This window comes from Patagioenas fasciata, chromosome 19 (assembly GCF_037038585.1).
Source record: "Patagioenas fasciata isolate bPatFas1 chromosome 19, bPatFas1.hap1, whole genome shotgun sequence".
Classification (NCBI taxonomy): domain Eukaryota; kingdom Metazoa; phylum Chordata; class Aves; order Columbiformes; family Columbidae; genus Patagioenas; species Patagioenas fasciata.
In genome coordinates this window covers 9250607-9276171 of record NC_092538.1, presented here as the reverse complement: position 1 = coordinate 9276171, position 25565 = coordinate 9250607, and the positions used below count along the sequence as shown (strand labels likewise).

Below are 25565 nucleotides of genomic sequence, written 5' to 3'. Positions count from 1 at the left end.
GCGGTAACCGCTGCAAATACAGCCGGGGTGCCATCCTCCCCACCACCTGTGCTGCTCCAAAACAGCTCCTCAGCTTCCGGAGATCCTGGGGGTCTTGCCCATCATCAGCCCCGGTGCTGGTGTGGGGTGCCAGGCTGCTGGGCTTCTTTTGGGGCACCACGGGGCCACCCTTGCTGTACCCCTGGGACTTGATGCCCAGCCAGGGCAATGACACAATGACCGGGGCAGCCCAGAGCCCTGCGGTGATCCTGTCCCCAGGGAGGGTGGGGACACGGGGACAGGGCTGGGGGTGATGCGTTAGGTGGGGTGGGTGTTGGCAGTGCCGCTGTCTGATGGTGCTTTTGCCGGTGTGTCCTGCAGGCAGACGGCCGTGCCGTGACCAGCGCCCCAACCCAGCGCCCTGCTGCCGGGGCTAGCGGCCCTGAGCCCCCTCCACCATGTTCAACCTGATGAAGAAGGACAAAGAGAAGGATGGGGCCCGAAAGGAGAAGAAGGAAAAGAAGGAGAAGAAGGAGCGGATGTCGGCGGCCGAGCTCAAGAGCCTAGAGGAGATGAGCATGCGCCGTGGCTTCTTCAACCTCAACCGTGCCTCCAAACGGGACTCCAAGACCCGCCTGGAGATCTCCAACCCCATTCCCATCAAGGTGGCCAGCGGCTCTGACCTGCACCTCACGGACATCGACTCTGACAGCAACCGGGGCAGCGTCATCTTGGACTCGGGGCACCTGAGCACAGCCAGCTCCAGTGATGACCTCAAGGTGGACGATGCCAACTTCAAGGGCTCAGTGCTGCAGCGAGCAGCCAAGTTTGGCTCGTTGGCCAAGCAGAACTCCCAGATGATCGTGAAACGCTTCTCCTTCTCCCAGAAGAGCCGGGATGAGAGCACCTCGGAGACATCCACCCCTTCTGAGCACTCGGCGGCCCCCTCCCCACAGGTGGAGGTGCGCACGCTGGAGACGCAGCTCACCAAGCAAGGGGCTCCCCCAGGACACCCCCACACCCCTCCTGCCGCCTCCCCGCGCGCCAGGGTGCCGGAGCTTATCGGCAAGAAGTTCCCTGCCGAGCTGCGGCTGCCTGCCGTGGTGCCCCCACAGCCCCCTCCTCCGCGGCAGCTGGAGCTGCAGAGGCGCAACACCGGCGATTTTGGTTTCTCCCTACGCCGCACCACCATGCTGGACCGGGCGCCCGACGGGCAGGTGTACCGGCGCGTCGTGCACTTCGCCGAACCGGGAGCCGGCACCAAAGACTTGGCGCTGGGGTTGGTGCCGGGTGACCGATTGGTGGAGATCAACGGGCGGAATGTGGAGAACAAATCCCGGGACGAGATTGTGGAGATGATCCGGCAGTCGGGGGAGACGGTGCAGCTGAAGGTGCAGCCCATCCTGGAGCTGAGCGAGCTGAGCCGCTGCTGGCTGCGGGGCGGCCACGGGACACGCCGCGCTGCCTGGGATGTGAGTAACACCGTTCTCGCCGTGGAGCCGGTGCCCTGGGTTTCTGCCGGCTGCCAGCATCCTCATGGCGGGTGTTTGGGTTGGCAGCACCCCTGGGAACTGATGGGTGCCACGGGTACTCTAACAGGGAGCGATGAGCAGGGAGGAGCGGGAGGTCATGGCTGGGATGTAGGAGTGATGCCCGCCCATGCCCAGAGCAGCTGAGTGGCTGCAAGGGTGGGTTTGCGAACTGGCATCGGTGGGTTTTACCCCCAAAATGCTCAGGGTGCTGCTGGGTTTAGTCTTACTCCTGCCTGTGGGGCTCCGGGAGAGCCCAGCTCTGCATCTCATCGGGAAGTCTGTCCCTATCCCTTTGCTGAGGGAGCACAGTCCAGTAGGGAAAGCAGCTTTGCTCCTCACTGCCAGGAAATCTCTGGTGCTGCTTTGCAGGAGCGGCACTGCCTGTCCCACTGCCTGCATCAGCCTCCCCCGGCTGGGATCCCCCACGGTGTGCTGGGGGACAGGAGCTGCCGGCGGCGTGCGCAGCCCTGCCTGTGCGGCTGGTGCTGTATAAATAGAAACTTAATGGCTGGGTGACCCACATCTCCCGCGTGAGCCGCCAGCTCTGCTGACCCTGCCGCAGGCTCCCCAGTGTCCCCACGGAGGATCCCAAATGCCGACAGCCTGCAGGGCTGGACCCCCTCCATGGTGGCAAGGGGTGCAGCAGCGCGGTGTTGGTTTAGTTTGTAACTGGGCTTGTTTAGTGTATTTTTAAGACTTCTTTAGGGAGAGGGTGGTGCCTGTACCTGCCAAGCAGATCACCTGCACCAGGGAGGCTCTGTCCCTGTGGGGTGGTGGCCGGGACAGAGCGAGGGTGGCCGCAATGAGGCCATGGTGGTGGCTGTGGGGTTCCATGTGCTTCCCAAGGAAGCACCGGTGCTGTGGTGTGGAATCTGTGCCGAGCGGGAGCGCCAACTTTCTGGCAGCTGCTCCCCAGAGCGTGGCAGGCGTCACCGGGCAGTGCGGCTGTGCCAGTGGGATAACCCCTGGGGAGATAGCCCCGTGGGGCTGGGGGGCAACGGCTGTCACCCCTGCGCGCTGCCATGGGGGCAGGTGTGTGTTCAAAGCCAGTGCGTGGGGGCTGTGCCCAGCCAGAGTGCAGTGCTGCGGCTGAGAGGGGACGAGGAGGCACCGGTGCCCTTGGGGCTGTGGGGGAGATGCTGCAGCGTGCGGCCTCGCACCGGGTCCTGACGCATTTTGATGGCATCGGCCAGAGAGGTGGCAGTGACTGTGTTGTGGCATCCTGGGGTGTCACTGTGGTGCGGGCTCCTCTTGTTGCAGGGTGCTGCGTTCCGTCTGTGCGGTGCAGGGGTGCACGGGGGGACGTGCCATGGCTTTGCCGGTGCTGGGGAGCTGAAGCCGTGGTGCAGGGTTGGGGTCCCTCACCTGGCAGGACCGTGCAAGGTGCCGGCACACAGGGAGGCCCAGCTCTCCCCCAGGCCCCGCTAAGCTCCCTGGAATGTTTCTGGTCCTAATTTAAATAAAAATGATCCTTTTTGAAACAGGAAATTATAGACATATTTTGGGCTGTTGTTCTGGAAGCTCTTTCCCGGCTGGAACAGGGATGGTGCCGGGCTCCCTCCATACCCCTGGGGGTTCAACCCCCTCAGCGGGGGCAGCACCAAGCTGTCCCTGCCCCACAGACCCACGCTGCAGCTGGGCAGGGGCAGCACCCACCCTGTCTTGGGGGGCTCTTGGCACCCCCGTGGTGCTGTGGGGTGCATGGAGGGCTGGCCGGTGGCACAGCGTGGCTGGGCATTGGGGACTGGGTGGCACTACCCCCCGTGTCCCAGCCCTGCTCCCAGGCGGGGCAGCCAGGCTGGCTCGACTCTGTGCTTGTATTTATTTATTTACTGGCGAAATTCCTCTGACAGGGCCCAGGCGTGCGCCGGCCGGGCAGAAATATTCCAGAAACGCCTCCGACTGCTCCAGCGCGTTGGTGGGACCACAGGCATCCGGCCCCGCGCCAGCAGACCCCGTGTGCCATGCTCGCCCGCCAGCCACGGGCGCCTTGGTGGTCACTGTCCCCTGGATGCAAGGCCACCGTGCCATGGTGTGGCTGAGTGCCAGATCTTTGCCGTGTCCCACTGGAGCGGGGGTGTGAGGAGGCAGGGGGACATGGGGTGTGGGCTGTGGGACTCCCGTCGCGCCAGAGGCACTTTCTCCTTTTGTCCGTGTTTCATCCATGGGGCGATTGGTTTGGCTCTTCTGCTCTCGGTGTGGGGACAGCACTGCTTGTCCCTGGCGTGGGCATCCCAAGGGACCCTGGGGACAAGCGGTTTTTGGCTCAGGGCACGTCTTCATCCCCAGGGTCAGGCAGAGACCTGCTCAGGCACTGGCTGGAGTGCCCACCGTGCCCAGGTGGTCATCGCGTCCCCTCCGTGCCGCCAGCATCCCTGGCTCCCTGCCACCGGCCTCCTCCCGGCAGGCCCCGCGCGGGGAGGCCCCCGGCCCCTCGCCCCGCTCCCGCTGTTTCCAGGGAGACCTCAATCCTCCCGAGGCAGCTTTGCCACAAAAGCGGCATTACCGTGGGGCTATCACGCTGTGCCGGAGGCTGCCAGGCCGGCACACATCTGCAGTGCCAGCCCTCACCTTGGGGCAGGAGGCTGTCTGTCCCCAGGAGCGTTTTGTGGGGGCCGTTGTGTTCATGGCAAAGCCAAGAGAGGAGCAAGCGGTGTCAGGGCGGCACCGTCCGATACAACACTGAGCACCCTGGCTGCAGGAGCCCGCAACCCTGTCCCTTGCAGCACAGCACCTCCTGGGCTCGCCCCATCCTTCCCCGCTCCCCCGGGGCAGCGGTGGGACGGAGGCCGGGCAGTTCCCCCCCGCGGCCCTGGGCTGCCGCCAGCCCACATCACTTCCTCCGGCAGCGGCCATGGCGGTGGCGGCGAGGCCCCGCTGCCCGCGTGTCCCCCCCGGCACACCCGCGGCTGCTGCGCGCGCCGGTGGGGCCCTCACATTCCTCGGCTATTTTTAGGGTGGCCCTATCAGCCCAGCTGTCCCTGCGCCGCTGGCTGCTGCCCCACCAGTGCCTCTCCCACCGCGCTGCGCCGGCAGAAACCCCGCTCCCCGCTCGCCCCGACCCTGCGGTAAGGTGGGGACCCCCAGAGTGACCAGCATGGCATGAGGGGGGCATGTGGGGGCCAGTCCCAACATCAAGGTTGGGGGCCATGAGGGTGCACCCGCCCCTGGGGTACTGTGGCAGCCAGGGGCAGTTTCTTGCAACCCTCTGGGTACCCCGACCCTCTGCCCCGACACCGGTGCTCTGCAGGGACCTCTGGGGTGGTGCTGGGCTGTGAGGAGGTGGCAGCGCCATAGGCTGAGAGTCTGGGGGCTCTGACCCATGGGCAGGTTCATCTCAGGACCCTTGTGCCCAGCCCATGCTCCAGGCACTGTCATTTCATGCTTGGGTGACAGGGAGGGGACAGGGGACCTGTCTGTGATGGGGTGACGTGCCCCTGACGGGTGGGTTGGTTCGATGGCCAGGTGCTCCTCTGTGCTGTGCATGGCCTGGGACAGGTATTTCTCCCCAACAGCCCTGGGTGTGATCCCCTTTGGGTTTCAGAGCGTGGCACCAACCGGGACGGTGGGTCCCCACCGGGGCTGGCACAGGGTCAGGCTCAGAATAAACCCCGGCTGTCAGGATGAGCAGCCTACCCAGGGCAGAAAATATCCCTTTCCTCACCCTGGCATGTGCTTACCGCAGCGGGCTGGCCTGGCCGGGGGACAGTGGGGCACGGTCCTGCGGCCTGACTAACGGGGCTTTTTTTGCACAATGAGTTTTGTTGTGTCTCAGCCTGGCCGCCTGTTTGTCCCCAGGGCCATTCCTGTAGGCGCTGCCTGTTCGTACACTGAGCAAGGCCAGGTGGGACCCCATTCCTGAGGGCGCTGTGCCCCCGGAGGCAGCAGGAAGGGCAAGTGTTCGTACACTCTGCCGTGGTTTGGTGTCCTGCGTGCCGGCCCCGGCCTGTCTCACCTCTCGGTCTCTCCCCAGCCAGGGCTGCGGCTCCATGAGACATCGCCATGGCGTTTTCATCCCGGTTTGCGTTCTGGGAGCAGAAGGGAAGTCTTTCGCGCGTTTGCCTGCACCCCACATTCGGGTCATGCTGCCACACGCTGCTGGCCAGCTCCCCCAGTTTACCCAGTGCTGGCACCACATTTGGAGCCACGCTCCCATCCTCTTACCGCACCGGGAGCCACGCTGAGTAAACGGGGAGCTGCCCTGTGCCCCACCATGGCATGGCTGCGGTCACCAACACCGCCGTGCATGCTGTGACTAACACCATCACTAACGAGGTTTGCAAGTGGCTGGTGCAGCCTCTAACATGGCATGAGCCACCTTGGCCATGTGTGCTGGTGCCACCGGCCAGCCCCGAGCTGTGCAATGGCGAGTTGGGGTGCAATGGCGAATTGGGGTGCGCTGCCCGTGGGGTGCACCACATGATGCCGTGGCCGAGCCCTGGTGCTCGCAAACGTGGCCCAGGGCACTGGAGGATTTGTCCAACCACCCCCAAGAGACCCCCAGTTTGGCAGGGAGATTGCATGTCCCACGGCACGGCTGCCGCGGAGATTAGCTGGTGACACTTAAAACGTGCTGTGACACCTGCTGGGGTGACGTGCAGAAGGGCAGAGCCCCCGCGGGGAGCAGCGGTGGGGCTCCGTGTACCAGCTCACCCGCTGCACGCGAGGAGAGGGCCCGGGCCGGGGGGGCAGAGCGCTTTCCCCTCCCAGCTTTGCAGTTTTTGGCGGCTGGGAAGCCTGGCGGGACACGTGTCCTTGTCCCTGGGGCTGCGCTGGGGCCATGGGCTCACACCGGGCTGCAGATCGGGGCTGTTTCATGGAGCAGCCTCTTGCCCTCCTGGCATGCAGTGATAGTCCCGGTGGCTTTTCCTGGACCACGGGGCTTTTCCAGCAGCGAGGCCCCGCGGTGGGGTGAAACCTGCTCCTCTTGTTTGTCTGACCCTCAGGTCAAGGACGAGGACAAGTCTTTAGCTGTGAAAAGACCCGGGAAGGAGGACGGGGCTGTAAGTGTTGCAGGGCACGGGCAGGGTGGAGCTGTGTTGGGGATGGGACACGTCGTCAGTGGAGACGGACCCTGTGCCAGGATCTGGGGACAGCACAGAGGGTCGTGAGCTCAGCATCTCCCCCTGGTCCCTTGGGAGCACCAGTGGCTGCTCCAGGGCAGCACATGGAGGGTGGTGGGGGTTTTTGGGGGAAATTCTAGGCTGTCAGTGCACAGATCACCCCCTAGTGCTTCTTCCTGTGTGTGGGGACAGGGATGTCACCATCACTCCCAGCTCTGGTGCCCAGTGGGATCTGTAGGTTGGCTGGGAAAGGGACCTGAGTGCTGCAACCCTTGGTGCTGGAGTCTGGCCGGGAGCACTGCTCCGCTGTCCCCTGGGCACCACTGTGTCCCAAGCAGCAGGTGCTTGTGGTGGCAGGCACCGCACCCCCAGAGCCCCCGCTCACACCGTTGTCATTGTGGCTGCAGTCAGAGAGCTCGAAGGATGCGGCGTCTGCACCCCCGAATCCTGAGCCTCCAAATCCTGAGCCTCCAAATCCTGAGCTCCCGAAGAGCCCCGAGCTGCCCCCTGGGCGAGGGAAGAGCCCAGAGCCGGTGCTGAACGGGGCGGCGGTGAACGGGCTGGAGGCCCCGGCCACCGAGGTGCAGGGGGACGATGGCCAGGGGCTGTCCCGCCGCAGGGTGGTCCGTGTGGTGCGCAAGGTGGTTCGCAAAGTCCTGCCGGGGGAGGACACTGGCAATGCCAAGGAGCCGGGGCGAGACACCAAGTCTCCCGAGCCAGTGCCACCCCCCAGGAAGGAGGAATCCAGCCGTCCCACTGTGCCGGCACCCCCTGCACCGCCACCTCCCCCCACTGTGCTGGCAGCCCCCGCCAAGCCAGAGCCCAAGGATGAGATCTCAGCGGGGCTCAAAACCCTCATGGCAAAGGGCAAAACCAAAGAGCACCGGCCACGGCTCCGACCGGGGGACAGGAGGGAGGAGAAGTCCCCCGAGCCGGCTGGAGGGGACGCGAAGCCGTCCCTGTCCCCGGGTGCCGAAGCCAAGCCAGAGCCACTGGTGCAGCCTTCGGGAGGGAAAACGGAGCCAGCAAAGGCTCCAAAACCCACCGCCCTGGAGAGGCACAAGGTACCGGTGTGTACACGGCGGGGGATACTCTAACACAGTGGCATGGTTGTGCCGCCTGGCGCGGCATGGTGTGAGCTCACCCGCATGGTTTGCAGTGGTTTTGGGGTGTGCAGTGCTGGGCGGGGGGACACTTTTTGGGTCAGTTGTGTGTGCTGCGACTGCTCCATCACGCTGCCCCTTGTCTCCCCCCGGCTCATGTGGAGAAGAAGCTGCATGCCGGCGAGAAGCGTCCAACCCCTGTGAAAACTGCCCCGGCACCTCCGCAGCAGGTGTGTGGGAGTGGGGATCTGGATCCCTGGGCACTGTGGGTACCTGCTGGTACCCCGGCTGTGCCAGCGTCAGTGGGTCTGCGCCAGCCTTTGCCCCGGTACCTGCCCCAAGCACTAGCCAGGAAAGCCTTTGTGGTAGCCCCTCTGGCATCTGCGTGCTGCGAGTGCTGGGGCTGCAGGGGCTGCGGGGCAGCCGGCCCGGTGCTGACAGTGCTGTGTCTCCAGGCTGCCCCCGGCCCCGCGTCCCGACTGAGCCCATCGGAGGAGGCGCAGCGCCGTCTGGAGAGGATCTTCAACACTTCTGTAATTCCAGGGGCGTTGGCGCTTGTGTGCCACCCACCTGGGGACAGGGAGGTGATCGTGCCCCTGTGCTTGGCTACCAGTCCCGTGGTCCCCCTCTGTGGGTGGCATCAACAGCAGGGGATGGATGGATGACTGGGGCTGCTGGTGGTTTTGGGGATCACTGCCCAGACCAGTGTGCCTGGCTGTGGGGAGCTGCAATGTCCAGCTGTTCCCACTGGTGACAGCCCTGTGGCAGCCTGGGCACGGCTGCTGGTAGCTGGGATGATGCCCAGGTGGTGCTGTGGGGACTGTGGCCATGCTGGGGCCTCGTGGCGTGTCGCGGTGCTGCTGCTGCTTCTGCTCTCTGCCTCTCACCTCCTCTCTTCTCCTTTCTCTTCTTCCTCGCTGCCGTTAGCTGGACCCCACTGCCTCCGCCTCGGCCCCCAGCCAGGTACCGTACTCCCGTCCTCAGGAGCCCTCTGCCTCCGCCAGCGACCCCCCGCCATCCTCTGTCTGCCGCTGGGCTGGCGTCTGCGCCCGCGCCTCGTGCTGGAGCGTAAGGCTTTCCCGCGGGGCCACAGGGTGCCGGGGTGGCCGGGCCCCGGTGTCCCTCCCCAGCGAGGCCGTGCCAACAATCTGGGGGTCCCAGGAGGGTGCTGTTGGTGGCAGTAGCACAGCTGGGGCAGGATGGGGCACAGGGCAGGATGGGAAGGGGCAGAGCACCCGGCACAGGCAGGACAAGCGGCTCGTACCGGAGCAGCCGCAGTGCACGGTGCTGGTGGAGCTCACAGCAGGTTGGCACAGTGTCCCCCAGCCCTGGGGGCTGTAGTGGTGGGACCTCATGGCCGATGTCCTTCCTGGCTCCGTGCATCCCCAGTGCTGCTGTGCTGGACCTGCTGCTCTGCTGGCCACAGCGGTGGCCCTCACGGGGAGTGCTCATGGGGTTTGACATGATGGCACTTCGCCCCTGCTCGCTTCCCCCCTCGCCACTTTCTGTGCCATCTGCGGGGCGGAGATCAACCCTTCTTGCCCTCACCCTGTCTCTTGGCCTCGCCAGGGTCACGCAGATGATGCCCTGACGGTCCCCAGCGGCCCTGTCCTTGCTGCAGCTCAGGTTTGGCTTTGGGCTTCACCCTGCTCCTGTGTGACAGGGATGTCCCAGCTCTGCCAGCCACACCAACCCAGTATTTCCCATGCCACAGTACTGTGCCGTCACTGTGCCACGTCCTGTGTCCCTCCGTTATGTTCTTTTAGCGTGTCCTGTGTCCTTACAGTGTGTCCCTGCAGCGTGTCCTCAGCATGCCCGGTGTCCCTGCATCCCAGCACGTGCCTGGCAGGGGTGCCTGCTCTCTGGGCTCAATTTGGGAGCTCAGCCCCTCCTGGCTTGCCCGCGGTGACGATAGTGAATGTGCTTATGGGCTAACATGGCTTCGCGTTTGCCCCAAGCCATGGCAGGGCCCTGAGGGTCTCTGCAGCCCTGAGCCCATGGGGGTCCCTGGGGACAGCAGACAAGACGGGGACATGTGCTGGGAGGGCTGGGGGTGAGATGAGGGGGATCAGGTGACCACGACCACCCCACATCCTGCCATCCCACAGGCCAAGACGGAGGAGCAGATCGCGGCCGAGGAGGCCTGGTACGAGACTGAGAAGGTGTGGCTGGTGCACAGGGATGGCTTCTCCTTGGGTGAGTCGGGAGTCAGCCCTGTGCTGCCCCGTCCTTGCTGCGGCACAGCGAGTGCCCCGGCCCGGCTGCGGTGTCCCCGGGTCCCCACTGAGCACCCCGTGCCCCTCGCAGGTAACCAGCTGCGGCTGGAGGAGGGCAGCCCCCTGCCCGAGGGCAAGGTGAAGGTGAAGCTGGACCACGATGGCACCGTCCTGGAGGTGGAGGAGGACGACGTGGAGAAGGTAGGGCCACAGGGCGGGGGACGGCAGGGCGGACCCCCATTCCCCGCCTGATGCCCCCACTACTTTGCTGCCAGGCGAACCCCCCGTCCTGTGACCGCGTGGAGGACCTCGCCAGCCTCCTCTACCTCAATGAGTCCAGCGTCCTGCACACGCTGCGGCAGCGCTACGGCAGCAACCTCCTGCACACCTACGCCGGCCCCACCATGGTCATCATCAACCCGCTGAGCTCCCCCTCCATGTACTCTGAGAAGGTGACCACACTGCCGGGGGCGGGGACTGGAGGGGACAGGCATCTGGGAGCCGTGCCACCGCGCAGAGGGCTGGCCAGAGAGGTGGTGGATGCCCCATCCCTGGAGACATCCCAGGCCAGGCTGGACGGGGCTCTGAGCTGGTGAAGATGTCCCTGCTCATGGCAGGGCTGGCACTGGGGGAGATGGGAAGGTCCCTTCCACCCAAACTGTTCTATCATTCACCTGCTTCTCCCTCTCCCCAGGTCATGCACATGTTCAAAGGCTGCCGTAGGGAGGACATGTCCCCACACATCTACGCGGTGGCCCAGGCTGCCTACCGTAGCATGCTGATGAGCCGCCAGGACCAGGCGATCGTGCTGCTGGGTGCCAGCGGCAGCGGCAAAACCACCAACTGCCAGCACCTCGTCCAGTACCTCGCCACCATCGCCGGCAGCACCGGCAAGGTCTTCTCCGGTGAGTCCCTGGTGGGGCGCGCGGTCCCTGTGCTGCCTGCGCACAACCCTTGCTTTGCGGTCACAGCCGCCAGCGGTGGCTGAACACACGCCACGGCACACGGTGCGCTTTCACCGTCTCACGCCGGTGCCTTTACCGCGCTCTTGAGGGCTGCCGCGGCACGGAGCACGGCGCAGGAGCAGCAGTGTTTGCCCAACTGTTGGTGCCGGCTCTGGCTGCCCCCCACACAGCCCCTGCACCCCACCGCCCCGCTTCTCTTCCCGCAGCGGAGAAGTGGCAGGCTCTCTACACCGTCCTGGAGGCTTTTGGCAATAGCAGCACTGGCATGAACAGCAATGCCACCCGCTTCTCCCAGATCATCTCTCTGGACTTCGACCAGGCTGGGCAGGTGGCATCTGCCTCTGTACAGGTGAGGGGGCCGGGGTGGCCCCCCTTGGCATGGGAGCTGGTCCATCCTCACCAGGGTGGCCCCCTCGGCACAGGAGCTGATCCATCCTCACTAGAGTGGCCCCCTCGGCACAGGAGCTGATCCATCCTCACTAGAGTGGCCCCCTTGGCACGGGAGCTGGGCCATCCTCACCGGGGTGGCCCCTTCGGCACGGGACCTGGTCCATCCTCACCGGGGTGGCCCCTTCGGCACGGGACCTGGTCCATCCTCACCAGGGCATTTCTCCCGCTGTGTGCCAGCCCCCGAGCTCTACTGCAGACCCCCACCGTGCTTGCAGCGCTTAGCAGCCAAGCATCCCCGTCTCATCTTTGTTCGTACCCAGACATGCGCGGATCAGATCAATTCCATGCTTGAATTAGCCCCCATATCAGGGTGTCCATCTCTCTGTGGTAACAGCAGAGCCCTTAGAATTCCACAGAGCTGCTTCATGCTCCTGTAGTAGCAGACACCCCAGGAGAGAGGATGCTCACGGGTCACTTACACAATGTTTACATTCGTAAAATGCCCTGCAGTGGGTGCAAGACCCCCACGTCTCCGTGGGGACCCTAGGCTGGCAATAGGGCTGAGGCTGGGGTGGGCCAGGGGGGTCTCAGTGGGAGCGCAGCCCTTGGGGACAGTTCCCAACCTTCCCACCTCTGCTAGACGCTGCTGCTGGAGAAGCTGCGTGTCGCCAGGCGTCCGGCCAACGAGTCCACCTTCAACGTCTTCTACTACCTGCTGGCCTGCTCCGACAGTGCCCTGCGGTGAGCTGGGCGGGCAGGACACGGCCCCCAGCCCGGGGGATCTCTGGGGTCTCCCGCATGGGGCTGATGTTGGTGTTTGTCCTCACAGGACCGAGCTTCACTTCAACCACCTGGCAGAGAACAATGTCTTTGGCATTGTGCCCCTCTCTAAGGTGACTGTTATGGGGCTGGGGGTTGGGGGGAGGGGGTCCCTGCCCAATTGGGGTGCAGGGGGAGGCAGAGCCAGGCTCCCACACCGATGGCTCCCGTTGTTCTCCACAGCCAGAGGAAAAGCAGAAGGCAACGCAGCAGTTCAACAAGCTCCAGGCTGCCATGAAGGTGATGGGCATCTCCAGCGAGGAGCAGAAAGCCTTCTGGCTCATCCTGGGGGCCATTTATCATCTGGGGGCTGCTGGGGCCACCAAAGGTAACGAGCTGCTCAGGGCTGGGAGCATTAATGAGCCGAGGCTTGGGACTGATGGCTGCATGGGGTCCCAGAGTGATCACCAGCACCTTGGAGCCTTGCAAACAGTCCCCCCAGCTCGGCCAAACTCTGGAGGGGTGTTTTGGGGCTGTGTTTTTGGACAGTGCCCTGTACCCCAGGGACTCTGGAGCACCTGGTTTTGCCCCCTCAGTTGGGATGGTCCCACCAGCCAGCGGGAATCGAGCAGCCCCAGACCCTGGGCTGGCATCTACCAAACTGGGGGACCAGGGGCCTGGATGGGGCCGAGGGATTTGAGGGGGTTGTGTCCCCCCCATCCCTGGTGTAACACCTCTTCCCCTCCTCCTCCCCACAGAGCTGCTGGCAGACAGAGCCGGTAATCAGAGCCGGGGGGGAGGGGAATCTGCTCTGGGTGGTGCCATGTGGTGCTGGTTTGGGGGTTGAAATGTGGGCTTGGGATGCTGCTGGAGTGCCAAGACTCAGTGGGGTGCAGCGCTGGCCCTGGGGTGCTGCAGAGCACTAGAGGGCAGCAGGGACCTGCTGCAGCCACCGCGCCGGGATGCTCTGGAGGCTCCAAAACCTTTTCATGGGGGTGTGCTGAGGGAGGGAACCCCAAATCTTGGTCGGGGGAGCATCCCTGCATCCTGCTTGGAGCGAGCATCCCAGCCCCAACTCTGTGCTGCTCCTGGAGCTCCCCACATCTTGTGGGCACTGGGGATACTCAGAGCCTTCTCAGCTGCTCCAGTCCCCATTTCCTTGGCCCCTTGCTGCTCGTGCCGCGCTGGATCTGCCAGCGGCTCCCATGTTCCAGGGCAGAGCTGAGCTGCCCACGGTGTGGCTGGGGATCCCAGGGGAAGGGCCCCCACACCGGGTCACTCTGTCTCACTGCGCCGATACCTTGGGGGGGACCAGGCTCGGCATGCGTGTGGCGTGGCAGTGCCTGCGCCTGGCGTGTTTCGGCAGGAGGGCATCCCCGTGCCGCGTGTCCGCACTGCCGTGTCCTGTTGTTTCTAACCCCTGTCTCTGTTTGCATGTGCATGCTGCCCTTTTGCAATGCAGACGCCGACGAAGGTAAAGTCTTGTTCTCCGTGCGCGTATTTCTGTCTTCCCCTTCCCACGTGCTACCGCCTTCCGATTGTCCTGTCCCTGCGTGTCACCATTAACCTGCTCACACCTCCCCTGCCCTCCCCATGTTGTTGTGTCTGGCAGCCACGGTCTGTCCTGCCACATCGCAGTGGGGCTGTTCACTGCATGTGGCCGAGCACGGCTGTGTCCCCATGCTGGGGCAGCTCAGTGCCCCACGCCATCACAGGGCTTGGGGGTCTCCAGGCAGCAGCAGAGAGGGGTCACCCCCGCTCCCTAACCCACGGCGAGGCTCTGGGCTCAGCCCTGCAGAGACACAAAGCCGTTCACCCCCATCTCCTCTAATCAGACCCCGAAACACACAGTCCTTAAAAGGGACGTATAAGAAAGATGGGGACAGATTTTTTAGCAGGGCCTGTTGCTATAGGACAAGGGGACAGTTTTAAACTAAAGGAGGGAAGGTTCAGGATAGATATGAGGAACAACATTTTAAACTGAGGGTGGTGAGAGCCTGGCCCAGGTTGCCCAGAGAGGTGGTGGATGAAGCATCCCTGGAGACATCCCAGGCCAGGCTGGACGGGGCTCTGGGCAACCTGAGCTGGTGAAGATGTCCCTGCTCATGGCAGGGGTGGCACTGGGGGAGATGGGAAGGTCCCTTCCAACACAAACTGTTCCATGATTCCTGGCTCACTGATGCTGGCCACATGGTCCTGCTCTGCACAGCATCCCCACCTGAGACTGTCCCAGGTCTGGCTGGAGACCCCCCTGATTTGGGGGGATGCCCTGGCTGGCGCTGAGCCCCTTTACCCACCCTGCAGGTGGGAGGAAGCAGTTTGCCCGGCATGAGTGGGCTCAGAAAGCCGCGTACCTGCTGGGCTGCAGCCTGGAGGAACTTTCCTCTGCCACCTTCAAGCACCAGCCCAAGGGCACCCTGCAGCGATCCACGTCCTTTCGACAGGGCCCTGACGACCCTCCGCTGGGTGAGGGAGGCACAGGTAGGGTGAGGGGTGGCGGGGACAGCGGGTGGCCCCGGGGACATGGTGCTGGGGATGCTCAGGGTTGCCTTGGGCAGGTCCGAAGCTGACGGCACTGGAGTGCTTAGAGGGCATGGTGGCCGGCTTGTACTCGGAGCTCTTCACCCTCCTCATCTCCCTTCTCAACAGGTATGTGCTTGAGGGGGCTGGGGGGAGAACTGGGGGGGGTCCCAGCAGCACCCACTCACCCCACTGTATCCCCTTGTCCCCTGCAGGGCGCTGAAGTCGAGCCAGCACTCGGTGTGCTCGGTGACAGTGGTGGACACCCCTGGGGCGCAAAACCCTGAGCTGGCGGGGCAGAGCCGGGGGGGCACCTTTGAGGAGCTCTGCCACAACTACGCTCAGGAGCGCCTGCAGCTCCTCTTCCACCAGCGCACCTTCGCCCACGAGCTGGAGCGATACAAAGAGGTATCGGGGACACCGGGGGCTGCCATCACCTCCTCCCCTCCTGCCCTCCACTCCTCTCTCTGCATGAGCATCTCCTGCCAGCAGGGGAGGTTCAGATTGGATATGAGGAAACATTTCTTCCCAGAAAGGGTTGTTGGGCACCGGAACAGGCTGCCCAGGGCAGTGGTGGAGTCACCATCCCTGGAGGCATTGAACAGACACGGAGATGAGGTTCTTAGGGACGCAGTTTAGCAACAGTGTTGGGTTAATGGTTGGACTTGGTGATCTTGAGGGTCTCTTCCAACCAAAATGATTCTGTGATTCCAGCCCCAGCCGGGCAGCTCTGCCTGTGAACGTGCCAGGGTGGGAGGTGGTGGGGTGGCTGCAGGTGCTGGTGATGGGGAGAACTGACCAGTGCTAATCCCTGTCCCTGCTCCCCGGCTGCACCAGCACTGACTGTCCCTCTGTCCCCCCTCCCCAGGAGAACATAGAACTCGCCCTGGCCGACGCCGAGCCCAGCTTCTCCGGCTCTGTAGCTGCTGTAGACCAGCCCTCACACCAGGCACTGGTAAGAACCTGCTGCACTTCGCTGTGGCTGTGTTATGGCAGTTTGTAGCATTGGGCAGCGGCCAGGCAGCTTTCCTGGCCTTTGGGACACAGAGATGCTGTCCCAAATGCTGAGCAATGATCGTGTGGCTGCCAGAGTGGGTGCAGCCACATCCCTGGTGCATCCCCCAGCCCTTTGCTGGGGTTCAGCCTGTGGGTACCTCAGTCTCCCATTGAGTGTCTCGCTGCCCAGAGTGGGACATACGGACTCTTTCCCTGCGGGGTATCCGTTAAGCAGAGCCTCTCGCGTGGTGCTGCTCTGCCTTGCTGCTGACAGTGGCCAAGATTACATGTTCTCTGGGTCGCCCAGATCCCCTGTCCCCCTCGTGCCTGCCCCAGGGGACACTGGGGTGCCAGGCCAGGTACGAGCGCAGTGTCACCCGCAGGTCCGGTCACTGGCCCGCACGGACGAGGCACGGGGGCTGCTGTGGCTGCTGGAGGAGGAGGCGCTGCAGCCGGGTGGCAATGAAGACACCTTGCTGGAGCGGCTCTTCTCCTACTACGGCCCCCAGGAAGGGGGCAAGAAAGGTCAGAGTGGGGGCTGGAACGGTGGGGCCATGCATCTGCAAAGCACCGATCCTCAGCAATGCCGTGTCTCCCCACAGGGCACAACCCACTGCTCCCCAGTGACAAGCCCCGGCACTTCCTCCTGGGCCACAGCTCAGGGACCAACTGGGTGGAGTACGATGCCACAGGCTGGCTCAACCATGTCAAGCACAACCCGGCCTCCCAAAACGCCTCCGTCCTGCTGCAGGAGTCGCAGAAGTATGTGGGGTCCCAGGGTGGGAAGGGGGCATGGCACGGGGGAAGAGGTGATTTTGGGGGGTGACGTCCCCTCCGTGCCCTGCAGGAAGGTGATCAGCAGCCTGTTTGCCGGCCGTGGCGGGTCGGCACTGGTGCTGTCAGGCTCAGTGGCGGGGCTGGAGGGGGGGTCGCAGCTGGCCCTGCGCCGGGCCACCAGCATGCGCAAGACCTTCACCACCGGTGTGGCCGCCGTCAAGAAGAAGTCCCTCTGCATCCAGATCAAGTTGCAAGTGGTGAGTAACGGGGCGCAAAGAGGGGGTTTCCCAGGTCTGGCTGGGGCACTGCTGCGTGTCACCGCTCACCCTACTCTCCTGTGCCCACAGGATGCCCTCATCGACAGCATCAAGAAGTCCAAGCTGCACTTTGTGCACTGCTTCCTACCCAAGGCGGCGGGGGGTGGCGGGGACCCCCGGGCTCTGCCGTGCCGGCGGGTGAGCGGCAGTGAGCTGGAGCTGCCGGCAGAGCACTGCGAGGCCGGGCTCATGCAGCTGGACGTGCCCCTCCTGCGCGCCCAGCTCCGCGGCTCCCGCCTGCTCGATGCCCTCCGCATGTACCGCCAAGGTGAGCCGCACTGCCAGCACCCGGCCGAGGGCATGCAGGGGCTGCAGTGCACATCCTGCTGCCGGGATGGATGCGGTGGGGGTCCCGGCTGCATCTCCTCCCTGGGGAGCCAACCTCCCCCCCAGGAACCCATTTGGCACATGCCTTTGCTCTGAGCCCCGTGACTGCCAGCCGTGCCCCTCCCCGGTGATCCTGGCCCCATCCCCATCTCCACGGAGCTGTTATCTACGCTGGGGACAGGCATGGCCTTAATTGGGTGTCTCCGCTGGTGCCGCTGGCTCCTGGCAGCTCTCTTGCTGGCAGCCGTCCCCTGTCCCATCAGGGCAAGGGACTCCAAGTCGTGCTCAGCTTTTATCGATAAGTGCAGCCCAGCCAAGGGTTTATTGCCTGGAGGCTGGGCCATTCCTGCCGCCATCGGGAACTGACGCTGCCTGCGCACCTCCCGGATCGATGGCCGCAGCCAACTGGCTGTGGCGGGGTCAGCGTCCCCATCAATACCCCGTTCTTAATTAAGATGTGGAGGCTCAGCGCTGCGAGCCTGATGCAGAAGTTGGCTGTGGCTCAGAGCGGAGCCGGAGGAGCCTGTTTGCTTGCACAGGCAACACGTGTGCCTGCGCTCCCCTTGAGGCAGGAGCTGGCTGCTGTTGCCCCAGATCCTGGCCAAAATTGCTGGAAGACACAGCCAAGGAAAACCTCCCGGGGAGGGTCAGGGCGCTCTGGCTGTGCCCAGCCGCAAGAGAAACTTGCGCCCTGTGGTGTGACCCCATCCGCTCCCCTAAAACATGACAGGGCACGCAGGGCTGTGCCTGGCCATCCCTGGGTGTCCCGGCTGCCCCCGCAGCCCCTCTCTCCCTTGCTGCCCCCCAGGGTACCCCGACCACATGGTGTTTGCGGAGTTCAGGCGGCGCTTTGATGTCCTGGCCCCACACCTGACCAAGAAGCACGGGCGCAACTACATCGTGGTGGACGAGAAGCGGGTATGTGCCCTGCGCTGGGGTGGGTGCTGCGGTCTGGGGTCCCCTGCACCCCGGGGGTCCCTTGCACCTTGGGGTGCTGACAGCCCAGCCCTAACACCTCTCCATCCCTGCAGGCAGTGGAGGAACTCCTGGAATCACTGGACCTCGAGAAGAGCAGCTACCACATGGGCTTGAGCCGGGTATGGTGCCAGATGGTGTCTGCAGGTGCTGGTGGTGGCACAGGGCAGGGGTGGGTGGCACAGGGCAGGGATACATGGCATGGCTCAGCATGATTCAGCGCGACATGGCATGGTGCGCAGCGCAAGGGCAGCGCTGTTTGCTCCCACCTACAGCATTCCTGATACCTGGGGAATAAAACCCCCACAGTGGGACAGGACCAGTGGCTGCAGAGGGGACAGACGTGTCCCCACCAGCCGGTGTGGCAGGAGGGTGGCACAGCATGGCCAGAGAGATGCCAGCACCCATCGGCATCTCACCCCGCTCCCCTCCCACAGGTGTTTTTCCGAGCTGGGTCTCTGGCCAGGCTGGAGGAGCAGCGGGACACGCAGACCAGCAAGAACATCACCCTGTTCCAGGCGGCGTGCAGGGGCTTCCTGGCACGGCAGCACTTCAAGAAGAGGAAGGTTCGTCCCAGCGACTCTCCCCTCCCCACTCCGCTGCACAATTTCGCCTAAAATGGGCAGTGCAGCTTTTCTGCCGCTGCCTGGGCCAGCACCTCCTCCTCCCGCCTCCAGCCGTGGGGAGCCGTGGGGGGCCAAGGCGGGGGCCGGGGGGCCAAGGGGAACCGGCGGGAAGGGCGCTGGGCATCGCCACGGTGGGATGAAGCAACGTTTTGCCTCCCACTTCTATTATTAAAGAGGATGTAAAGTAGGCATCTCGGCAGCGCCTCGCCTGCCGCAAGATCAGCGTTTTGAGGGGCTGGAGGGAATCAAACAGCAGATAATCTGGGTGCAATTAGCCCAAATGCTAATGAAGGGGAGCATGCTGGGGTGCTGGCAGGGGTGCTGAGCACCCACCCCCCTGCTTTGCCCCACCGGCGGCACCCCGTGCTGACACCGTCCCCTGCACAGATCCAGGATTTGGCCATTCGGTGCGTGCAGAAGAACATCAAGAAGAACAAGGGGGTGAAGGACTGGCCGTGGTGGAAGCTCTTCACCACCGTGCGGCCCCTCATCGAGGTGCAGCTCACCGAGGAGCAGATCCGCGGCAAAGACGTGGGTATCTCTGTGCCGAGGTGGAAAGAGCTGGATGGGGCGGGGGAGCTTGGGGGAGTCTTGATCCTGGGCAGGGCCCTGGGGCAGAGTGGGGTGCAGGAGCTGTCGGTGGGATGCAGGAGCTGTCGGTGGGGTGCGGGAGCTGTCGGTGGGATGCAGGAGCTGTCAGTGGGATGCAGGAGCTCATGGTGGGCTGCAGGACCGTGGCTGCCCTGTGCCCCACCAGCACCAGGCTCAAATTGCTCCCTAGTTTGCGACTCAGTATGTCATTAGCATCCCGGGAGCCGGCTGGTGCGTGAGCCCAATTACGAGGCGCAGAGAATGGAAATGAAACCCTGTGCCGAGAGGCAGATGCGGGGGCTCCGCGCTGCGCTGGCAACCAGACACTCGTGCCCCCACCCAGCACAAAGCTGCTGCCTGGCTCAGCTTTCAGCTCAACCTGCCAAGGACAGGTGCCCAGAGTGGGGGTACCTGGGCCCCCTCCTGCCCCCCCCAGCCTGTGCTGGCGCCAGAGGAGGGGTCAGAAAGATGTGCTTGAAGCGGGCACACTGCCCCGGTGATCCTCGGGCATCCCGGTGGGTCCCCAGCCCTTTGGTGAGCTGCAGTGGGTGGGTTTCCTCCCACCCAGTCTCCCAGAGGGGTGTGGGGACCCCTGTGCGGCTTCACCAGAGCTGCCTGGCGTTCCAACACCATTTATGGGGTTGGAGTCAACACGACGGTGGAGCGGGTTGGGGAAAGTCCCTGCCCAGCCCTTGGCAGGGGAGAGCGGCCCCTGCCTCCGGGAGCCCCCACCCAGTGCTGGGGGGAATGGGGGGGTGCAGAGACCTGCCAGGCTCCTGCCTTCCAACCTCTCCCTCTTGCGCCTGCCCCCTCCCTCACCGCCCGCTCTGTTGCAGGAAGAGATCCAGCAGCTGAAGAGCAAACTCGAGAAGGTGGAGAAGGAGCGGAACGAGCTCCGGCTCAACAGCGACCGCCTGGAGAGCAGGGTAGGTCCTCGCTGGCTCCGGGAGGGGCTGCGGTGCTGTACCATCCCACCCCGGCGCCTGCCCCGGCCCACGGTCCTGCTCCCCCCGCTCCACCCAGATCACAGAGCTGACGTCGGAGCTGACGGACGAACGAAACACTGGCGAGTCAGCTTCCCAGCTGCTGGACGCCGAGACAGCCGAGAGGCTGCGAGCTGAGAAGGAGATGAAGGACCTGCAGGTACACGCGCCGCTCCCCAGCCTTGCGGTGTCTCTCGGCTCCCCGCAGTGTTCACCATGGCTGTGTCCCCTCCCAGGCCAAGTACGATGCTCTGAAGAAGCAGATGGAGTCGATGGAGATGGAGGTGATGGAGGCTCGGCTCATCCGGGCGGCCGAGCTCAACGGGGAGCTTGATGATGACGATTCAGGTACTGTCCCGCCTCCGGTTCTCATTGCCAGCACACCCTGGGGTGCCCCATGGTCACGTCACCCCCCTCTCCACGGTGGCATGACCTACCCCTGGGGCCCCACAGCACTCCATGCAGCCCCTGGGTGACCCCATTTCCCCACACAGGTGGCGAATGGCGGCTGAAATACGAGCGAGCGGTGCGGGAGATCGACTTCACCAAGAAGCGGCTGCAGCAGGAGCTGGAGGACAAGCTGGAGGTGGAGCAGCAGGGCAAGAGGCAGCTGGAGCGCAGGGTGAGTGGGGGGCTCTGGGGACCCCCGGGTGGGGTGGCCAGGGGGTGGGCAGTCGCTGCCTGCTCGGAGCTGCACATAGGGAGCGTGTGGCCACGGCAGTGGGGACGTAGTGGCTTCCCAGAGCCCTGACCGCCCTGCCCGCTCCTGCCCGCAGCTGGCAGACCTGCAGGCAGACAGCGAGGAGAGCCAGCGGGCGCTGCAGCAGCTGAAGAAGAAGTGCCAGCGCTTGGCCGCCGAGCTGCAGGACACCAAACTGCACCTCGAGGGACAGCAAGGGCGCAACCACGACCTGGAAAAGAAGCAGCGGAGGTTGGGGACCGCGCGCTGGCGGTGACACGCCTGGGGGGTGACATTCTCGCCGCACGCTGAGCCTCTTGCAAAGCGGCATTACCATTTTAGCAGGGATTTGGGCACTTCACCAGCTCCTGCTTGGCTGAGGCATCTCTGGCGGGATGGGGCTGCCCGGATCAGATGTGTTCATTGTGGGGGGGACCCCAATGCCCTTTTGGGGGTTCCAGAGCCAAGTGATCCCCCCCGTGTGGGACCATGTCCCACACTGGAGGTTGTTCATGCTCTGCTCAGTGCTTGGTCTTGTCCCATCCCCTTTCCCAGCCCCAAAGTTTAACGTTATTAAGCAGCAGGGACGCTTTCATCTCATTATGGTAATGATCACACACACAAATACAGCAAGAGAATCCAATCTAATTAATTTCAATTTCCGTGGATTGGAGTCTGTGCTAATGCAGCTGTTTATTACCCAGCACAAGTAAAAATGGGGATTAGCTGCCAGGGTGTTTAACGCAGGTCACAAACTCAAGTGTGGGGTTGTTTTCCAAGCCCCAAAGGCAGTGACTTTGGAGCAAACCCAGCTGATCCCATCCCAGGGGCACTGGGAGAGGCTGTCCCGCTGCTGCCCAGCTCCAGGCTGTGCTGAGCCCCCTCCTGCTGTGGGCTCATGTCCCCTCCGGGGATGGGACGGGTGCCATCACATGTGGGACCACTGCACCAGGCTGTGGCTGGGGGCGCTGAGCTGCTGCAAGAGCCTGTCTTTGCTGGAGACCCGCCCTGGGCATTGCAGCCCCTCCATGTCCTGCAGCCCCTCTGTGTCCTGCTTGGAGGGTGCAGTGTCCCCTGCTGCCACCACATAGTCAAATCCCCACCGTTAGTAGCCATGACCCTGCTGGCGTCTTTGGAGTCTGCACAGCAGGCACCCCGTTCTCCATCAGCTGCTGAGCAAAGGTGTTGGGAGGAGTTTCTCCAAGTCACTCCACACCAGCGTGCCACCAATTAAAGGCTTATCAACAGCCCATTTCAAACGAGAACTCAGTGCCTGCTGCCGTGGGACGGGGACGCTCGGCGTGGTGCAGGTGGCGCGGTGCTGGTGACCGGTTCCCGGTGCCGTGTCGCGGTGCTGAGCCCCGCTGTCCCCACGCAGATTCGACAGCGAGCTCTCGCAGGCGCACGACGAGGCCCAGCGGGAGAGGCTGCAGCGGGAGAAGCTGAGCCGCGAGAAGGACGTGCTGGTGGCCGAGGTCTTCGGCCTCAAGCAGCTGCTGGAGGTGAGTGTCCCCCCATCCCCTCCCCAGCCCCATGGCCAGCAGACACCCCCAGCTCCCGGTGACCCCCCCCCTTATTGCCAGGACAAGGACTCGGAGATCACAGGGCTGACACAGAAGGCAGAGGCGCTGGAGGCGGAGCTGCAGGACATCTCCTCCCAGGAGTCGAAGGATGAGGCGTCTCTGGCCAAGGTGAAGAAGCAGCTGCGGGACCTGGAGGCGAAGGTCAAAGACCAGGAGGAGGAACTGGACGAGCAGGCTGGGACCATCCAGATGCTGGAGCAGGTACGGCGGGGAGGGGCGGGGTTTCTGGGTGGGGTAGTTTCGGGCAGGGCTGTTATTACCTGGGCCGGGCTTGCCCGGGAAGCGGAGGCGTTCGCCCTCAGCCCGGCGTTGGGCCAGGCACCGCTGCGGCTCCCGGCCCTCCGTGCCATGGCCCGGCACGTTGCCGTGGGGCGGGTGGCCCAGTCAGACTCGGAATGGGGTTTTTTCCGGGTGAGCGGCGCCCAGAGGATGGTGTGTGGGGTCCCCATGTCCCCTTAGCTCTGACTGTGTCCCCCTCATTTTCAGGCCAAGCTGCGGCTGGAGATGGAGATGGAGCGGCTGCGGCAGACCCACGCCAAGGAGGTGGAGAGCCGCGATGAGGAGGTGGAGGAGATTCGGCAGTCGTGCCAGAAGAAGGTAGGGCTCAGCTGCAGCCCCTCTGTGCGAGGAGGGTCCAGGATGGGGCCCCGTGCCCCAGGCGGGTGCTGGGAGCTGCCATCTGGGCACCGTCACGCAGCACCCGGCACCCAACGCTCCCACACGGCCACGGCCCAGCTCTGCTGGCCTGGCAGGTCCAACCGGTCCCTCTGCTGCCCGGGCCAGCGCACGCCGGGCTCTGCACCGCTGGTTGCACAAACACCCAGCTGGTGGGGTCATCCTGTGTCCCCAGTATGTGGGGACATGCAAAGGGGATGTCCTGGCCCCTTTTGGCCATCCTGACTGGGCCGTGGTCACTGTCCCCCAGCTGAAGCAGATGGAGGTGCAGCTGGAAGAGGAATATGAGGACAAGCAGAAGGTGCTGAGAGAGAAGCGGGAGCTGGAGAGCAAGTTATCTGCCTTCAGCGAGCAGGTAGGGTGCAGGGCAGCCAGGCAAGTGTTTCGCTTTGGGAACCCTGAGGTGGCCGTGATGGGGTGGGTGCCCTGGCACGTTGTCCCCTCCACCACAGGCCAACCAGCGGGACTTCGAGACGGAGAAGCGCCTGCGCCGGGACCTGAAGAGGACGAAGGCGCTGCTGGCCGACGCACAGATCATGCTGGACCACCTGAAGAACAACGCGCCCAGCAAGAGGGAGATCACCCAGCTCAAGAACCAGGTGTGCATCCAGACCCCCCCAAAACTGCAGCCCTTGAGGGACATGGGGTGTTCCCATCCCCTGTCTGGGTGCTGAGCTGTGTCCCTGCAGCTGGAGGAGTCGGAGTTCACCTGCGCAGCTGCTGTCAAGGCCCGCAAGTCCATGGAGGTGGAGATCGAGGACCTTCACCTGCAGATCGATGACCTCGCCAAGGCCAAGGCAGCAGTAAGCGGCTTTGGGATGCCATGCACCGTGGTGGGGTCATGTCCCACCTGCACCCAATGGGAGACCCCCAGCAGCAGGGCAGGGTGACCCCATGCCATTCGGGATGGTTTTGGGGGTGGGCACCCCTCTCCCCGGGGTGCAGCAGGAGACGCAGGTGTCTCCCTACAGCTGGAGGAGCAGCTGAGCCGGCTGCAGCGGGAGAAGAACGAGGTGCAGAGTCGGCTGGAGGAGGACCAGGAGGACATGAATGAGCTGATGAAGAAGCACAAGGCGGCCGTGGCCCAGGTGAGGGGGAAACAGCAGCTGTGGCACCACCACCCCCCCATAAACGCCCTTCTGGGAGCTGGCACGGTGGGGTCCCTGCTGACACTCTGGTGTGTCCCACAGGCGTCCCGGGACCTGGCGCAGATGAACGACCTGCAGGCGCAGCTCGAGGAGGTCAACAAGGAGAAGCAGGAGCTGCAGGAGAAGGTAGGGAGCACCGACATTGGACATGCACCCCAAGTGAAGGCGGCAGTGGCACCCAGACACCCGCTGCCCACACTTTGGAGGGTCCCACACCCTGTGGGGTGCGGAGCTCCATGGGGAGCTCTCTGTTGGGATGAGGACAGTGTGGCCAGCAGCTCTGCCCCAGGGCAACGTGGTGAGAGACTTTGAGGGTGGTGGTCAATGCTGAGGCTGTGCCTCCCCTGCAGCTGCAAGGCCTGCAGAGCCAGCTGGAGTTCCTGGAGCAATCCATGGTGGACAAGTCGCTGGTGAGCCGGCAAGAGGCCAAGATCCGGGAGCTGGAGACCAGGCTGGAGTTCGAGCGGACGCAAGTCAAGCGCCTGGAAGTGGGTCCTGGGACTGGGATGCAGCGGGATCATGATGCGAAGCTGCCCAGGGGCTCCCCGAGCGCATCCCCAATATCTCCTCCCCACACCGCTGCCCTCCCCTGCCAGCAGCCTGTCCTCGTCCCTGCAGGGAACGCTCCCGGCAAGCGCTGATAACAATAATCCACCGCCCAGCCCGGCAAAGTGCTGCTATTTCCCTGCATTGACTTAGGGAAATTATAGACTCTCCCGGCCCCGCTAAACGCCGCCTGCTTTATATTCTGCCTTTGCAGCTCTGCCGGGGGAGCGGAGCAGCTTAGCTCTCCTCTTAATATTTTCCTGGCTGTTATTTCCCTTCCCCGCTCTCTCTGCCGGGGCCATAAATATGCAGCGGCTGGCTCAGCGGCTGAGAGAGAACGAGAGCTATTTTTTCCCTACGTTACACGCTGTAATTACTTCACACACAGTTAAATCTATTTTTCCAATTCGGCAAAGCACCCGCTGGTTGTTCTGCCCCTTCCCTGGCCCTGGGTGGGAGGATGTTTCTCCTCCATCTCCTTGTGGACATCCATAGGGTTGAGATCTGTCCTTGCGTGAGCCCTTGGGGGGTGTTGCTGCAGGGTGGGGGGATCCATGGGGGATCTGGGGTGACCCCATTGCTCCGCAGAGCCTGGCCACGCGGCTGAAGGAGAACATGGAGAAGCTGACGGAGGAGCGGGACCAGCGCGCAGCCGCCGAGAACCGGGAGAAGGAGCAGAACAAGCGGCTGCAGCGGCAGCTCCGCGATGTCAAGGAGGAGATGGGCGAGCTGGCCAAGAAGGAGGCAGAAGCCAGCCGCAAGAAGCACGAGCTGGTGAGGCACCCGTGACGAGGACAGGCATGGGGACGTGGGGG

General features: G+C 64.0%; 1 protein-coding gene across 21 annotated transcripts in view; it reads left to right on the top strand.

Moving 5' to 3' along the window:
* The window catches only part of MYO18A (myosin XVIIIA), a 36590-nt gene that overhangs the window by 4669 nt on the left and 6356 nt on the right, over window positions 1-25565 (top strand). For 4 of the 21 annotated variants that reach the window (XM_065853033.2, XM_071817047.1, XM_065853019.2 and 1 more), the window contains exons 2-40: window positions 361-1451; window positions 8605-8745; window positions 9247-9303; window positions 9786-9873; window positions 9985-10094; window positions 10169-10345; window positions 10588-10798; window positions 11065-11207; window positions 11889-11989; window positions 12078-12141; window positions 12251-12395; window positions 13470-13481; window positions 14312-14488; window positions 14566-14656; window positions 14743-14935; window positions 15396-15482; window positions 15907-16048; window positions 16126-16285; window positions 16371-16557; window positions 16648-16885; window positions 17753-17862; window positions 17976-18041; window positions 18357-18485; window positions 18933-19076; window positions 19973-20062; window positions 20160-20279; window positions 20356-20467; window positions 20614-20741; window positions 20896-21050; window positions 22177-22300; window positions 22382-22582; window positions 22868-22978; window positions 23307-23411; window positions 23509-23655; window positions 23746-23859; window positions 24028-24144; window positions 24247-24330; window positions 24555-24692; window positions 25339-25524. In XM_065853033.2, the coding sequence (XP_065709105.1) occupies window positions 438-1451; window positions 8605-8745; window positions 9247-9303; window positions 9786-9873; window positions 9985-10094; window positions 10169-10345; window positions 10588-10798; window positions 11065-11207; window positions 11889-11989; window positions 12078-12141; window positions 12251-12395; window positions 13470-13481; window positions 14312-14488; window positions 14566-14656; window positions 14743-14935; window positions 15396-15482; window positions 15907-16048; window positions 16126-16285; window positions 16371-16557; window positions 16648-16885; window positions 17753-17862; window positions 17976-18041; window positions 18357-18485; window positions 18933-19076; window positions 19973-20062; window positions 20160-20279; window positions 20356-20467; window positions 20614-20741; window positions 20896-21050; window positions 22177-22300; window positions 22382-22582; window positions 22868-22978; window positions 23307-23411; window positions 23509-23655; window positions 23746-23859; window positions 24028-24144; window positions 24247-24330; window positions 24555-24692; window positions 25339-25524 (5919 nt within the window). In that variant the 5' untranslated portion in view covers window positions 361-437. Of the gene's footprint in view, window positions 1-360; window positions 1452-4474; window positions 4580-5311; window positions 5405-5484; window positions 5554-6457; window positions 6515-6981; window positions 7639-7844; window positions 7908-8132; window positions 8211-8604; window positions 8746-9246; window positions 9304-9785; window positions 9874-9984; window positions 10095-10168; window positions 10346-10587; window positions 10799-11064; window positions 11208-11888; window positions 11990-12077; window positions 12142-12250; window positions 12396-13469; window positions 13482-14311; window positions 14489-14565; window positions 14657-14742; window positions 14936-15395; window positions 15483-15906; window positions 16049-16125; window positions 16286-16370; window positions 16558-16647; window positions 16886-17752; window positions 17863-17975; window positions 18042-18356; window positions 18486-18932; window positions 19077-19972; window positions 20063-20159; window positions 20280-20355; window positions 20468-20613; window positions 20742-20895; window positions 21051-22176; window positions 22301-22381; window positions 22583-22867; window positions 22979-23306; window positions 23412-23508; window positions 23656-23745; window positions 23860-24027; window positions 24145-24246; window positions 24331-24554; window positions 24693-25338; window positions 25525-25565 lie in introns of those variants that run through there. The other 17 variants (XM_065853027.2, XM_065853025.2, XM_065853029.2 and 14 more) reach the window with 15 other exon arrangements.